Below are 15,862 nucleotides of genomic sequence, written 5' to 3'. Positions count from 1 at the left end.
CGCAGTGTATCTTCGAACCACATCGACGCCGTCAGTGTCTGACGTGTTTTTGTGTGTCGCTTGTCTCCTTTTTCGTTCCCATACCAAGATGAAAATTCGGATATCGTGCACTATCCAAGCCTAGCTAATGAGCGCCCCATGGAATTGACACGGGAGTAAACAATGGCTAACATGTACATATTTTTGTTTTGTCCGCTCAGCAGACTGGGACTCAGTGTGTAAGTGACAAACTTTCTAACATCATTTGTCATTTCTAGGTCCCAGATGGACTGTTGACATCCAGAAACACTCCAACAGATGGTGGTCATACAGCGGTTGTGAAGACAGTCCCATTTGGATCCACATTCCTAGTCCACTCATTGATGATCTCTCCTTGTTGCTTCAATGCCCAAATATGCCAGGCACTGAGTGACTACTTGCATGTGTTAGTGATGGTTGCATGCGAGGCTTCAGTATTGTCGCTGCAGATAGGGCTCACCCTCACACCAAAGCTGTTGGTGGTGTACCTTTCCATGGAATTGTTTGGTTGATCCCAATTTCCTAGAAACGCCAATATTCAGTTTGGTGTGCCTTGCGGCTGAAGTAGATTCATCAAGGAGGTCTCGTCTCTTTCCTGGGGGTAATACCATGTCAGCTGCTTTGCCTGAGCCACTTGGAAACTGTTTGGACTGCTCTAAAGCACTTGTAATTGACCTTACCTGTTGTATCTATGCTAATGCTGAAATGTAAAGTTCACTGAACCAAGTTTTACTAATGAACCAAAACAATCAGTGGAAAGGATGAATGGCTTTATTTGTTTTCTCGAAGTATACACTGTTTCATACATAATACATGATGCTGGCAACGCTACTTTCATTAGCAGACAACTTAGTCTACACTCTGTTTCACAACAGCTTGGTGAACTGTGGAGGCTACGGCTCCTGCGACCCAGTAAGAATGTCGGAGCGAGGCACATGGCAGCATGTCACAGGAGCGTCCGTGTCACCGCGCCAAATGCAAGGACCACCCACCAGAACTGGCTGTCGTCTGCTCAGAAACCAAACAACTTCGGATGGACGTCCACTGCAGCAACATTACCGTCCGCTAGAGTAGCGAGGTCTTTAGTAACACTTTTATGAGGCAACCACATGCTCAATTTGCCCATGAATCTGTGGCGGGTGCTAATGCTAGGGCGATGTCTTGAGCGGAAGTGGTCGATTCATGGCTACGATTGTTTAAACATCGATCACAAGCCATGTTTTTCTCAAAAGTGTTGATCTATATTAAGTGTCGTTAATAAGTAACATTGTGTCGTGTCGTGTAGTGTTGCGGTCCGAAGAATCCGACGGCAACACTACTAAAAGAAGAAGAAAAAGAAAAAAAACAAAGCCTAGAACTATGTTTTGTCGCAGATGGTGCTCTTGCTGTGGCGATAACGAGTACTCGACTGTGGAGTGTTGTCATGTGTCTGGCTCCGATGCTCTTACTGGGTCGCAATGTTTGCCAAGTGACCGTGAAACGGAGTATAGTGTCTCACCTGTACACGCTATAAAACAAATGAGATGCCAGGTGTAGCCACTTTTGCAGCTGTAGCCCTTATATTATTGCTTGCTATGCTGTTTGGAAGAATACATAAAAAGATCAGTTGAAAGCCCAAATCTAATTTTTTGCACTCTTGCATGTTATGAAAATAAAAGCATCACGCCTGAACACCAACATCTGTCTCTAAATTATTCCTTGCTGAAATGAAAAATAAATATACTGTGAATATGAACCAATACAATCTCAGACATGTTTGAGAATGGATTCAATAAACAATTACTTCAATCTGCAAGCTTGAAATCAAGTATGCGTGTGCAATAAATACCCTGGTCTTTCGACTATCCCCATTGAAACTTGTTCTCGAAGGATAGGGACTTCGTCGATTTCACGGCAGTTCAAGCATTGGTCAGGCAACATGCTCGTGTTTATAGTTTCGGCTGTGCTATAGGAATAACAAAGGTGAGTTGTGTATTGCTGAGTCAAAGCAGAACTCTCAGGTCTAAAAGGCTTCTTAAAAATGCACTAAAGCTGGTTTTGACTTCATAATTACATGACTTGAACATAAATTACTCACTTCACCAAGTCTAAGGATTCACAAATAATCTGTGAACATGTATTCTGCTTTTATCTTCATTCACTTATGAAACTGGTTGCGTATATAAAATATCCAATCAGTCTTCCACACCTCCCCATTGCGAAAAGGAAGAGGGAGATTCGTTGGCTTTTTTTTTTCTCGCCAAAAAACAAAAAGAAAAGGAAGAGGTTTCAATGTGCACATTACGTTGAAGTGGGACAGTTACGGAAACAAATTTTGCATCTTCAAAGTTCATGAAGTAGGCAGATTACTTTCAAGTCATAAGAGAATAAAGTCAGAAACAACTTCAGCTCGCCTTCAATCAGATTTTCCCTTTAGATCCAGGGACGTTTCACCTTCATAAGGTCATCAGAACCAATTGGCATCCATTTAGGACTCTGTAATGGTAGATGCACTAGCTTGACCTCAAGGTCGCAGTGCCCTCCTTTCATGTGCTTGCCATGCGACCCCCTCGTGCACTTGGTCCCAGACGGTGAAGCTGGTGCTGGACAGGATGTCGTCCCCTGTAAAAGAGTCGTCTCAGTAGTCAAACGATCCGGTCCGGTTACACCCTGAGCAGCGTATTTGTCCTCCCATGCCATTACCAACTTAAAATCAGTGAAAGCCTATTTTGAAGCAACCGAATGCATAAATGAACATGTCTATTCTATTCCCTTCGTACCAAACACCTGCCAGCATCCAAGGGATGCAAATCAAAATAAATAACATTGCCTTATTTGCTCTTTTGAGACTCGAACCAACTCAAACACTACCACAATGTTAAAGCTGCGAACTTCGAGGACACCTCTCCATATACTGAGATTACATGCTTGTCCCACTCCTGGCTTGTCCTCAGCAGGGTTGGCCAGCGTGTTCTCATACTCCTGGGTTTTTAGTCTTGGAAGTTAAAGCTTTCGTTTTTGTCATTGCTTGGTTGCTGGTAGATGCTGGAGGAAGCTCGCACTGTTACTTTGAAACATCAAGTTTACAAATTGAGCACTAACCCATATTGATGGCCAGATACAGAAGCTAGATTTGTCATGTCAAGGAGGTTGCCATAAAACAGTGGGCACGGGACTGAAATTAGCGGCGGAGCGGGCGACCGAGGCGCATTCGGGAGTATCGAAGAATACAAGTTGTGTGAGTTTGGCGCGAAACCAGGACGATCGGCCAGAGATGTGAGAATGTGGCGTCGAGAGAACTTCAGCCGGGCTGACTTCATGACTGTTATCTGAGCCACATTAACCAGAAGAGAAGAGAGAGTAACAAGTGAACGACACACTACGGCCGAGGAGGTAATTGACCAGGTTATTTCACCCAAGCACCACAGTAGTCATTTCAACGACCAAAAAAAAAAAACGTCCAAACATCAGCACAGCAATACCAGCAGCGTGCCGAGGAATCGGGTTGTGTGTATATTTATACAGTTTCAAACTCAATCTGCCTTGACGGGCGATGACTCTCCCAGCTGTAGATGACCGCTAGCCTGGGGCCCTTAACGTGCATCACGTAGTAGTGATACACGACCGCACGCCGGTACAATGCTCATCCAGATCGAAACGGGCAAATGCGGGGCTTGAACACACGATCCTGGGTTCTGCAGCGCGAGCTTTCACTCCACACTCTCCGAGCTGGTGCGTGGAAGCCCCCTCGGCCACCAATCCCCCGTTGCCAAGGAATAACATATAATAAATGACAACGGTACAGTGATCTGCAAAAGGTAGCTTTTCAGTGCCTTGAGCAACCAGGTTGAGATAACGTGACACTTTCCTGCCATATGTGGCTTGCAAAATAGAGATGTATAAGTCATAAAGCAAGTAATATGAATTTTTTTTTTACTAAAGATATCAGCATTTGTATTTGGCTTCCACAACTTCTGAAAGCTACCTCTGAGTGCATAGAGTGGTTTCTTTCATAATCTTACCTCCATGGAAAACTTCCCAGCTGGTAACGGGGCCGTGAAACGCAGACCCCCTGGAAGTCGCACAGGCGCCGAGGGCATTACACGAGGCCTGCAACATGTCCTCCGAGCAGAGGGTCCTTTCAGTAGCCCGGCAGCAGGTGGATTCTGTTGGAATGATGGGGTAGGGGGAACACAAGCACTTGCAGATTAACGGACCTAAGAAAACATGCAGGCAGGTACGAAAACATGCTACTCGCCCCCGCAGCATTTGCCTCACTGGCGCTTTATGGTGAAACAAATCAGCGGCGAGCGACTACTGGAACACGCATCAGAAGAACAGTGCGTCTTGAGTTGAACACCTTAGGACGGCGCTTTATCGCGCGCGTGAAGCGTTGGCTTAGCCAGGTTTTTTGGGGGCCGGGGGGGGATCTGGGGTGCGAGGTACTGAACCCCCCTCCCTCGCTACGCCACTGGCATGAAGTGACATCGGATGTCACTTAGACACGGCGCAATCACTGCTAAAATACGCTACCATCGAACACCGAGTCGTGACTGCGAAGTTTATGACCCACATACAGATATCCTACCACACTATCTGTTTGGACAAGTGGCATACAAACTGTCGCTGGGGGGAAAGACTAAAAACAGACGACTGCGCACTCGGCTCGGTCGTACCACACCGATCGCCTAATCCACTGCTTTTCCGTAAATATTCCGTTTTACTTTGCTATACTCCTTTTGTTATGTACTGTCTGACAGACTGGCGCCTATCAGCTCGGAGCCCGGCGTTCGTCTGCCCGCGCACCCCGAGCCTCGAGCGCTCAGTGCCCACGCTCCTCGAGTGTCCTCGAGCTGATAGCGGCCAGTCTGTCAGACAGTACATAACACCTTTCACGTGCAACTGAACTGTTTGTGAATGATGCGAAGTGTACATAAACGACGTAACTCACCTTAGCGAGCGCCATGGCGCGGTTCTCCGGGTGCCAGCGCTGCGGGAGATCGGCCTTCGAAAGCTCGGCAGCCCGTTCAGCTCGCCGAAGAGGGCTGCAGCTACACTTCGATGCTTTACGGAGACACCGAGACACTTTCTGACGAAAAAGGGTCTCCGCCAAAAAGTAGAAAGGCTCACTCGCGTCGCACATCACCGTGCTGACGTTGGGGGGGCTCACATCAACATTCGACCGCCGGAGACCGGGAAGCATATTGGTGCTTCGTATGCTCCCAGGGTAAATTCTTTCCCGTCCAACGAAGTAACGTACATTTCGAGGTATTTCCGGTCTCTTTTTTCCGTATGCCGCGTCCTCGTTCAAGCAGTAGCAGTGGATTTCTGAGAGCCACAGAAAAGGCCTTTCGCAATGGCTGCGGAGAAGAGACGACACCGCTTTGTTTACCCCCGAGCTCCCGCCCGGAGCCATCCTCCAATCAGAGCGCGGCGAGGTGACGTCACGCCACCGGCCTGCGCGAAAGAGCAGACGGCTTTCCCTCCGTATAGTCGGGCCCCTCCCGCCATCCCAGGGGTTCCGATATATACTCACATGCGTGGATCGTTTTACTAGATGGCCAGAAGCCACACCAATACCCGACATCACCGCGGAAACCGTCGCACAAGCATTCGTCACCAGCTGGATTGCACGCTACGGCTGCCCATCCATCATCACCACAGATCGTGGCAGGCAATTCCAAAGCAGATTATTCGAATCACTCGCTAAAATGCTGGGAGCGCGCCATATACACACGACCGCCTACCATCCGTCTGCCAATTAATGGCATGGTCGAGCGACTACATCGGCAATTGAAGGCCTCACTCATCGCTAGAGAGGACAGGAGCAACTGGGTCAATCATCTACCCTTGGTGCTCTTAGGCATCCGATCCACTTTTAAGGAAGACGTCGGATGTACGGCCGCCGAACTTGTATACGGCACAACGCTCCGACTCCCGGGCGAATTTCTTACTCATTTCTTACCCACAGACCCTGGCCTTTTGCAAAGAGGGGAAAGAACTTCAAAGAAGGGTTTTCCCATAGGGGTGACATTTTATTTGGGTGTCTAATTAATTGAGTCGATTAAAGAGGTTTTAATATTGGTCTTTCATTTGCTGTCTTTAAGTGACGGTTAGCCACTGTAGGAAAATATTTTTTGCGCAGTGCAAAATCTGAAAAGAAAAACTATGTCAACCACTCTGGAAGCTCGTTCATCGTGACCTCAAGTCGACCCTGGTACTGGCAGAAGGGGCTAGAATGGATAAATCAATGTTTACGTACACAGTCGAACCCGATGCTTGCATATACATTGAACCCGGATATATTGAATTCAAAGGGTTCGATATATCAATAATTTGATAAACAAAAATGGTAACTTGAGCTCCAGTTGAAATTTCCGCGTGTGTCCGCCAATACCGAAGGTTGCGACAAACGGGACCTTACCAAATAGAGCCTCTAAGAGTCGCTAAATACAGTAGAGCTTAGTTGGTGAAGATCACAAACACTGCCGCGTTTACACACGACTGTGTTTGCAATCGTTTACGCCTGGCTACTACCTCCACACAGTGCCGACAACAAAACACAAAAATAATTAAAACAAAAAAAAAAACAGAAAAATCAGGCCGCATAAAAGAACTGATTCATAGAATAAAGTTAAGCAAGCAACAAAAAAAAAAAAAGCCTTACTAAATTCAAGCAGCAAAAAAAAAAAAAAACTCAAAGCAAAAACGGTTAGAGAAAAAGGTAAACAAATATATAAGGCGTTCAAAGTGCTATTGCTCAACTGTTGTCGACGCATGCAACTTGACAAGACTTTTTTTTTTTCTTTTTTTCGCTTACTTTTATTTTGGGGCTAAGGGGCCGCGCAGCGACAGTGCGAGTTCGGGGAAAGAGCGCACACTACCGTTCCAACAGCGGGCACCCCCTCCGTACCTATGTGCACGGTGCATGCCCTTCCCCTTGCTTTTGCCATCCTCCATTTTTTTTTTTTTTCTACGGTTGCTCTTTTTTTTTAATAACTGCTCTCTCGCTGCGTACCCCCATGCGCATATGCTGGTTTGGGCACTGTGTTTTGATCGCTATATCGAGTGTTACCGCCATTGGAGTTTGGTACAGAAAAACAATGCTCCTATACAATTACATATGATTTTCAAGGGGTTGTTTGGACTGTTCGATATCAACAATAATTTGAAATACCCGGGTGTGATATAACCGAACTCGACTGTATGAAGACCTAATATTGTAGTGCTTGCCAAAATCACTTTATTCGAATGCCCAAATAACACATACTACCAATTACGGTGGATTTTCCCTTCCATGACAGGCAACATAAATAAGACCGATATGTGTAAAACTCAGAGTTCCAGCCGATGCTACTTTCTGTTCCTGACCACTCTGACAGATGCCGTTGATCGAAGAATTCGAGCAATCTGTGCATAGGATGTAAAACGAAAGGGATTGGCATGAATTCTGGTTGATTTCGAGTCGGAACTGACAGCTTTTCAAGGCGGTATGTGTAACGCTCGCTATCCTTCGGCATCCCAGCTCTTTAACATATTGTGTTAGAAGTTGCAAATCATGATAAAGACACGGTACTAAGTTTTTGCACGGAAGTTCCCTTCAACACTAGCTTGGCTTCACTGCATGAGGCATGCAGTCGTGGAGGCACGCTAATCAAAAAACAAACAAAAGGCACGATAAACAAAAAAAACCAAACAGAGCACTACAAAAAGTCTCAAGTATGTCGGGACACTTCATGCTTGCAGAATGAAATGGCACACACACACAGATGTCAAGAAAAGTTCAAACAATGTGTTTATTAAATAAACCTTCAATATTAAAATTAAGATTAAACCCTTAGCTGAAGAGACTCTGACAGGAAGGCATCTGGGTTCGAAATTTCACAAAGCAGACCTGAAAGTGAGAAAAAACACTTGTCACATTTTACGCAACGTTTTGAAACAAAGGTTCTACACTGCAAAGCTTTCTGCACTACTGAAAGCATGTACCGGAGTAATCATAACTTTAGTATATAAAGAAAAAAAATTTGCCTTTAACAAGATTTAGAATTGCAATACAGTCTAAAAACCAATTAAAACAACCATTAAAAATTAGATGTTTACAAATCTCTGTAATGCAAAATTAAAGTGCAGCTCTTGAGGAGGAGGAGGGGAAAGTATGCCCCTCCTCCTCCTCCTCCTCCTCCTCCTCCTCCTCCTTACCTTCCCCTCCCCCCCAGTTTCCCCGCTAAATTTAGCTGAAAAATTTATGCCACGTGACCTCAACACCAATTCAATTCCCCACTAAATTTAGTAGGGAATTGAATTTGAGTTGAGGACTTACGCTGAATGTAGCGTAATTACGCCGATGCCGACAAACCTGGGAACAGGCGCCTAAGAGCTGCACTCGAAAAGCTGCCACGTATGCAACAATAGTAGTTTACTAAGTAGTCTGTAGTTTACTGTCCTTTGCTATAAGAGCTGCACTTCAGAATTTGGCCATGAAGAAAATCTTTTCGCACAAAAAAATCTTGCAAAGAAACTACAAATTCTCAAAGACAAAATTTTACATTTTGCAGCGTGTCACCGTCCCAATGTGTCCTCAACAAATTATAGAAACAATTATCACCTGTGAAAGTTAGGCCAGCTGGCACAAACTACTACCCATTACAAGCGATTGGCACAAAACAAGCGATTGTCCACAAAAAGATCAAGACACCCACCCATGACATCGCAATACTCTGCGAACGACTGGCACGGCAGCAGTTGCTCCTCGAAGTTCCTGAGCAGCTTGTCTCCCAACTCCAGCATGGGCTGGTCGCTGTGGCGGATGTACTCGGCCAGGGCAACAGACCAGCCGTCCTCGTTCGTGCACGACACCTTCTGCAAACAAAAATTTGCCTGGCGTCAACAAAACTGTCCAACTGTGGTATCCTTCGTGTGCAAGGATAACTATTAACCACACGAAAGAATGACAGCTCACGGGTTTTTTTTCTGCCTAAAGAAATTACTAAAGGAAGTGCTAAAGGTGCTCATATATTCTCTAAATATTTTAAAAGATAAAAATATGAGGCGATACAATTTTACTTTAGTTTATCAAAAAAAAAAAAAAACCTCATCCAGTGTTTTTTTTTTTTTTAAATGTTTAGTTTTTTGAAGTTTTGTTTCTTAGGAAACACGAAATAGTTTCCATAAAATGAGTGCTCAAGAATCCAGAAACCTTCCTTTCTTCAGGGAACACTAGTCACTGATGATGTCATCAGTGACGTCACTAGCGGAAAAATTCCCCGCTAAATCTAGAGGAAAAAATTCCCCGCTAAATTTAGCGGAAAAAATTCCCCGCTAAAGTTAGGGGAAAAAATTGCCCTGCTAAATTCCCGTCAAATTTACACGCAATGCTCTCACCAAAGATGTGCATTTGCTGTGACTTGTGTTAAGCACACGTTGATCCACATCCATGTTAGTAGTGGGGGACTTTCCACCTTCTCCCCTCAGTACCCTTCCCTCCTCCTCTTCCTCAAAAGCTACGCTCTAATTCGGCATTACAGGAGATTGTGAACGTCTTTTTTCATTCTGGTTCGATTGCAACAAAATTTCGACATGAAAAGAAAATCATTGGAAGAGCGAACAGTGAAGGCACAATTGAAGGAAACTGCTGTCAAAGGAATTCTGGCCGCTCAATAGCGGGCGTCATTAAAGTGCTGGATGAAATTCTATATGGTAGTACCGTCAGGGTGGTGCATGACGCTCAAGCCGAAAATGACAGAGTGTTTTAGTGCTGCCAGTGGCCACAACAGATCAATAGGTGTGCTTTTGCAAACAGTGATGCATCACTTGCAAACATGCACGTGGTCGAAGCGGGCGTCTGGTGCTCGGAAAGGATGCAGCGGGCTCTTGGTATGTCGCTGCACCTTGGCTCGTTGGCAAGGAGCACAGGTTCGCGTCCAGAGGGTAAAGTCCTTGTTCATTTTGGGCCACACATATCGTGCGGAAATGAGCCGACGGGTCGCTCGAGTATTGGGATGGCTGATGCCATGGAGCGAGTGGAAGATGGCACGCCGAAAATCGGGGGGAATGTATGGCCGTGGTGTCCCCGTTGAGGTGTCTCATATTACGTCACAGTTTGAGAGCGGCAGCGGAACTGGCCGAAGTCGTAACGATGTAGAAGAAGCTTCCATTGTCTGCAATTCGGCGTCATCTTGTTGAGCCTTCGCCAGTCTGGAGAAATCCAAGTCATGGGGCGCAGTGAGCGTCTCGATACGCGAAAGAGCATCGGCCGCCTCGTTATTCGCTCCAGGCACGTGACGCAGATCTGTTGTGTACTCGGAGATGCATGCGAGATGACGAATTTCGCGGTCCGAGTACGAGGTCCGATTAGCATCAAAAGCGAAGGTGAGGGGGCTTGTGATCGGTCAGGACGTGGAAAATCCGGCCTTCCAGGAAGTGCCGGTAGCGTCTGACCGCTGCGTAGATGGCAAAAAGCTCACGACCAAACGTGCTATAGCGCGTCTCTGCTGGCTTCAACTTCTGAGAGAAGAAACCGAGTGGAAACCAACCCGTCTGGTCGTACTGTTGAAGTACAGCTCCAACTGCGACATCGGATGCGTCAACCATGAGCCTAGTCGGCGCATGGGGTCGCGGATAAGCAAGGAGTGTTGTTTCCACGAGGGCCTGCTTCGCTCTGGCGAATGCATTTAGTGCACTTGAGTTCCAGTCGATCGGTGCCGTGGGGCTCTTGGGTGATTGCAGCAGGTCTGTGAGTGGCTTGAGAATTTGGGCGCAGTTGTTTATGAATCGCCGGTGGAAATTTACAAGACCCAAAAATTCTCGTAGCTTGCGAATAGAAGTTGGTTGGGGAAAATCTTTGATGATCTGGGCTTTAGATGGCAACGGATGAATACCTTGAGGCGTTACTCTATGTCCCAGGAACTCTAGATCGGATGTTCCGAAAACGCACTTCGTTGCGTTGACGACAAGGCCGTATCTGCGCAGTTGCTCGAAAAGCAAGCGAAGGTGTTGTTTATGCTCTTCGGGTGACTTGCTAGCGATGAGCAGGTCGTCGACGTACGCAAACACAAAGGGAAGCCCGCGTGTCACCTCGTGTATGAATCTTTGAAATGTCTGTGCTGCGTTCCTTAGTCCGAAGGGCATTCTAACGTATTCGAATAACCCAAACGGCGTGGTTATTGCTGTCTTGGGGATGTCGGATGCCTCGATCGGTATATGATGATAAGCTTTTACTAAATCAACTTTACTGTAAATAGATGTTCCGGCGAGTTGTTCCGTGAAGTCGTGAAGGTGGGGCAAAGGATAACGGTCTGGCAACGTGCTTGCATTCAGGGCACGGTAGTCCCCGCACGGCCTCCAGTCCCCTGGCTCCTTTTTGGGCACCATGTGCAGAGGAGATGCCCAGCAGCTGTTTGAAGGCCGGATAATCCCAAGTTCGAGCATGTGCTCGAATTCCCGGCGAGCTGTTTTGAGCCGTTCACCGGAAAGGCGGCGAGGTCGTGCGTAGACAGCCGGACCAGAGGTAACGATGGTATGAGTCACTCCGTGCTTTACCGGTTGCGCCATATTTGAGGGTCTTGTGACTTCGGGAAACTCGTTTAAGATAGCTGCATATCCCATTGATGGTGTGATGTGACGTATGCCAATGAATGAGGTCGTTGTAAATGTCCCATGCACAGTCAGATGCGTCGTGCCGTCGAAAAGACGACGGTGGCGCATGCTCACGTTCAGGTTGAAGTGAGCCAAGAAGTCCGATCCTAAGATGGGACACTTAACTTCAGCGATGATAAAGATCGACCTGAAGGTGCGGCGCAGTCCCAAGTCGAGGGTCACGGATCGCAAACCATAAGTTGCTATGGGAGTTCCATTTGCTGCGAATAAGCGTACGCCACAGTTCAGGTTTTTTCTGTCTGCTGTTGTGGGTGGGATGACGGACAACTCTGCGCCGGTGTCGACAAGAAGCCGGTTACCTGTGAACCGATCAGCAACGAAGAAAAGACGGCTTGCTGGTCGGCCGGCGTCACCTACCGCCTCTAGTGACCGGCCGGGGTGTTTTCCTGCCAGGTACAGGGAAGGTGGCATTTGACTGCGCGGTGTCCGTATTTCCGGTGGTACCCGCAGGTACCTTGACCTCGTGGCGGCGATGGCGTTCGTGCCCGAGATGAATTCCGATGGTTGGGAGGATTGCGGCCCGAAGGACGGCGTGCGTCACCGGAAGGTGGTTGCAGGGCGGCAACGGACGCCGTGAGTTGGTCAATTTTTAGCTGCAGATCCTGCAAAGCAGTGGACGAGGGAGGGGGCTCTACCAGCGTGGAGATGGTCGGTGCCGCGTACTCAGCTACACGATCAGCCATCTCCGCCAGACGGTCCAAGGGCATGTCGGTTGCTGAGGCAAGAACCATCTGGATGCCCTGGGGTAAGCGTTGCAAGAAGAGTTCGCGCAAGATGGGGTTCTCCACGTGGGGGACCTGTTCGCCCAGCAGTTGGCGCATTCGGTGCAGCAATTGTGACGGGCGCTGGTCTCCGAGCTCCTCTGTAGTGAGAAGGCGTTGCAGGCGGCTGCTTGCGGACTCGGTTTTTCTCCGTAGAATGGTGGCCTTCAGATGATCGTAGGCATCTGCCGGTGGTGTTGCCGCTAGAACGTCGTCGAACTCGTCAGCTATCTCCGGTGGCAAGGCGGATACTACGTAATAGTATCTGGACAGTTGTGCGTTTATCCTCTTCAGGTGAAATTGAGCTTTGACCTGAGCGAACCATGCCCTAGGATTCTTTGCCCAAAATGGTGGAAGCCGAACCTGCAGTGTAGGTACTGCCGTCTCATCTTCGGAAGGGCTTCGCTCCATGTTTTGAACAGGACAGGACAGGCCCAGGACAGGAAGTGGACGTTCGAATGTGGTAGAGGGCTACCGGTCAGCCGATGCGTTGGCTGATGCCTCAGCAATGAAGTCCACCTTCGGTGTCCGTCTCCGGGTCACCACTTGAAGAGGCCGAATTGGCCCCTTCGTTTATTTACACGCCTGGATGGAGTAGTAGCTGGTCCGAGAGCTTTGCCGTTGAAAAAAGGAGCCGACTGGTATCGATATTCCCTCTCGGGCTGGCCGGGTTCGAGTGCCGAGTGCCCACGCGGCGCGCGCTGCTAACGTGGCTCATGTCACAAGCCACATTGTTATTGTCGTCGCCGCTTAGCCGCAATAGTTTTCAAAACTTCCACCTCCGTTTGATTTCACTGACATCTCTACTTCTCAAACCAAACTCGAAACATAAAACTGTTCTGCTAGAACCCGTCACCTTACAGCTGCCTTTCCCGCAGAGATTCGCCTAGTTTTTCTCTGCTTGCGTTCCCCACTCACCTCTCAACTTCAACATTACCCACTTACACCTCCCTTCACCGCTCAACATCACAAGGAAAACATATGCCTTCTCCAACATCGCCACAGCTGCATAATCTTCCTAATGGTGCTGGCAGTTTGAGGCTTTCGTTCGCCAAGCGAGCGCTAATCCGTCCCAGTTCACGACAGCCACTGCCGCGAGTTGGCACGTGCATGCAGTGCCTCGCCTTACTCCCTTACTTTATGGATCACCGAGCACTCGTGGCGATCGTCAGTGGCATCCATGACGCCAACCACGATGACAATCAGTAGGTTGTTAAAATCTGAAGAAAGCCCAAAAGAGAGGAATAAGCTTGGCGCAGTCGCCAGGATATAGAACATGTTAGTAAAATTTTTTGTTGCTTGGGGCCTTGACCAAGTAGCTTCCAACCGCTACCCAAGTTCAAAATGAATCGACCATGGAGCTACCAGGGCATGTCACATCTCCGGAGCTCATCGAAGTAGTCCTCCAGAAAGGCAACGTTCCATCGAAGGAGCTGATGGAAAAGGGGCTTGTAAAGGATGAATATACAGATGGCTGTATTTTACATACAAGCTTGTGTTGCAGCGAGTTTACGGCTATGACCTGGGAGTTCGGGCTCCATGTTCCGACGTTGCGGTCGCACTCTAAGCGATTGATGTACAACAGCAGCAACTTTCGCCACAAAACAAATATATTCAAGCCTGTTGAAATCTGGGCCTTTTGTTGAAAACAAAAGGCCCAGATTTGAGATTAAAAATCATGAGCCTTTTCACTCTGTGGAGCTGGAAGACCAACGAAGCTGTTTAGCACACAACACAGATGTGACAGAACTTTGAACAAAGGTACAAACACATTTATTGTCTTGATCGGTGGTCATCATGACGAAAGGTACGCGCACACACATCTTGATTGGTGGTCAATATTTCGTGTGGCCAACAATTGCTGCCCAGAGGAGCCGGAGGAAACTAGACGTGCGACGGGACCACCACCCCAGGAGAGCAGAAGGAAAGGAAACTATAGGCACACAAGCGTTTGGACCGACGACAAAGAGAAGGTGGTGGGCCGGCTTGGGTCGTACAGCGGCAAATCTGAGAAACCCTTAATATCGACCCCAAGCATGAATGGTGATCCATGTGCCGGCATCTGCAGCACTAACTGTTCTGAAGCAAAAGATGGTATCTTGCACGCGCAATTGTCAACGGTTTACTTTGCTTATTTACTTCGAATCTTTTATTAGGGGAAGGCGTGTGCGTGTAGCAGTGTGACCGTAGAGTTTTTTTGACGCACATGAAAAATTCAAGGAGGCCTAGCCATAAACAGCTTCGCTGTAATAATGAACTAATCCAAAAGTTAGGATTGCTTTCTACAAGTACACCTACTAAAAAAACGCCTGGACCTCTGAGATCATGGACCAAACGTGCACCTTTTTTCTTGGAGGTGCAGCAAATCAATGATACGAGTTACACTTAGCAGACAATGTGGACGAATCCTGAACGAAGTGGAATTCAACCTTTTAAATGTAGAAATGTAGGATCAAGCCGTCCACTTCTGCTTCATGTTTGGTACAGCCCTGGAGCATATTTTTTTGAAGAGAGTATTGTAGCTTGTTGAGCCTAAATTACCACGATCCGCTACCATCGCACCCATCACCCATGGGTTAATAGGAGAATTGCAAGAACAAGCGAAAATTAGAGCACCCAAGACTATCAAGGACTTTCTGCAGGCCTTGCAAGATTTTTCTACCCATTTTGATGACAGAACAGCAGCAAAGCCTAAATTACTACGATCCGCTACCATTGCACTCATTACCCATGGGTTAATAGAATTGCAAGAACAAGTGAAAATTAGAGCACCCTAGACTACCATGGACTTGCTGCAGGCCTTGCAAGGTTTTCCTACCCATTTTGATGACAGAACAGCAGCAAAACCAGGTAGGGAAGAATCTAAGAGTGTAATCTCTTTGCTCAGTAGAGATATGTATAGAAATGTCAAGGTTGCCGTTTTGTAGCTGCAAACTGAAAGGTGCAGAAGTCCATGGATAACCCCCCGATTCACATCACCATAGCATCCTTCTGCAAATGGCCGAGCAGAGCGTGCCATTTGAGACAAACAATATATGAGCATGTGCTCCAACTTCCCAGGTGGCAGGAAATGTTCACTCGAGGCTGTTGTAGCACATATAATCGGTCCTACACAGCAGGGTTAGGATGCAGCCTGTCCTTTCTTCATGATCTTGGGAAAAGCTATGTTGCTGAAGGCTGACAGCCCGCTCGAGATTGCGGGACAGGTGCAGGACTGAAGCTTAACAAGAGAAACATTGAATGAAAAAGCATTTTGATAAGCCACACTGAGCTTCCAATGCTACGATGAGTGGGCGACTTCGTCTTGGTATGAAGAGGCCTGCCAAGATCTGCGCAAAACGGCTGTGCAACAAGGGCTTTTCAAAACTGTAGGGTACAATGGACCCCACAAATCAGTAGAAGTGACACTCACTGGTGACACCCATCATAAATATCATTCCAGGAGG

The 15,862-nt window shown here is 47.4% G+C and overlaps 1 protein-coding gene and 1 long non-coding RNA gene across 2 annotated transcripts; both read right to left on the bottom strand.

The window, feature by feature from the left end:
- Positions 1 to 771: 771 nt before the first annotated feature.
- Positions 772 to 5,455, bottom strand: LOC115327793. Its single transcript, XM_040205520.2, has 3 exons — positions 4,949 to 5,455; positions 4,020 to 4,163; positions 772 to 2,619 (listed from the first exon to the last, which is right to left on the bottom strand). The coding sequence occupies exons 1-3, from the start codon at positions 5,411 to 5,413 to the stop codon at positions 2,431 to 2,433; spliced, it is 798 nt and encodes a 265-aa protein (XP_040061454.1). The 5' UTR covers positions 5,414 to 5,455; the 3' UTR covers positions 772 to 2,430.
- Positions 5,456 to 7,769: 2,314 nt separating this feature from the next.
- On the bottom strand, positions 7,770 to 8,864 carry LOC120836555. Its single transcript, XR_005714687.1, has 2 exons — positions 8,700 to 8,864; positions 7,770 to 7,891 (listed from the first exon to the last, which is right to left on the bottom strand). It is a non-coding gene; the product is annotated as an uncharacterized LOC120836555 (long non-coding RNA).
- Positions 8,865 to 15,862: the final 6,998 nt, after the last annotated feature.

This window comes from Ixodes scapularis, unplaced genomic scaffold, assembly GCF_016920785.2.
Source record: "Ixodes scapularis isolate PalLabHiFi unplaced genomic scaffold, ASM1692078v2 PGA_scaffold3__209_contigs__length_174095766, whole genome shotgun sequence".
NCBI classification, from domain to species: Eukaryota; Metazoa; Arthropoda; class Arachnida; order Ixodida; family Ixodidae; genus Ixodes; species Ixodes scapularis.
The sequence above is the reverse complement of the archived record's forward strand: the minus strand, read 5'-3'. Positions and strand labels throughout refer to the sequence as shown.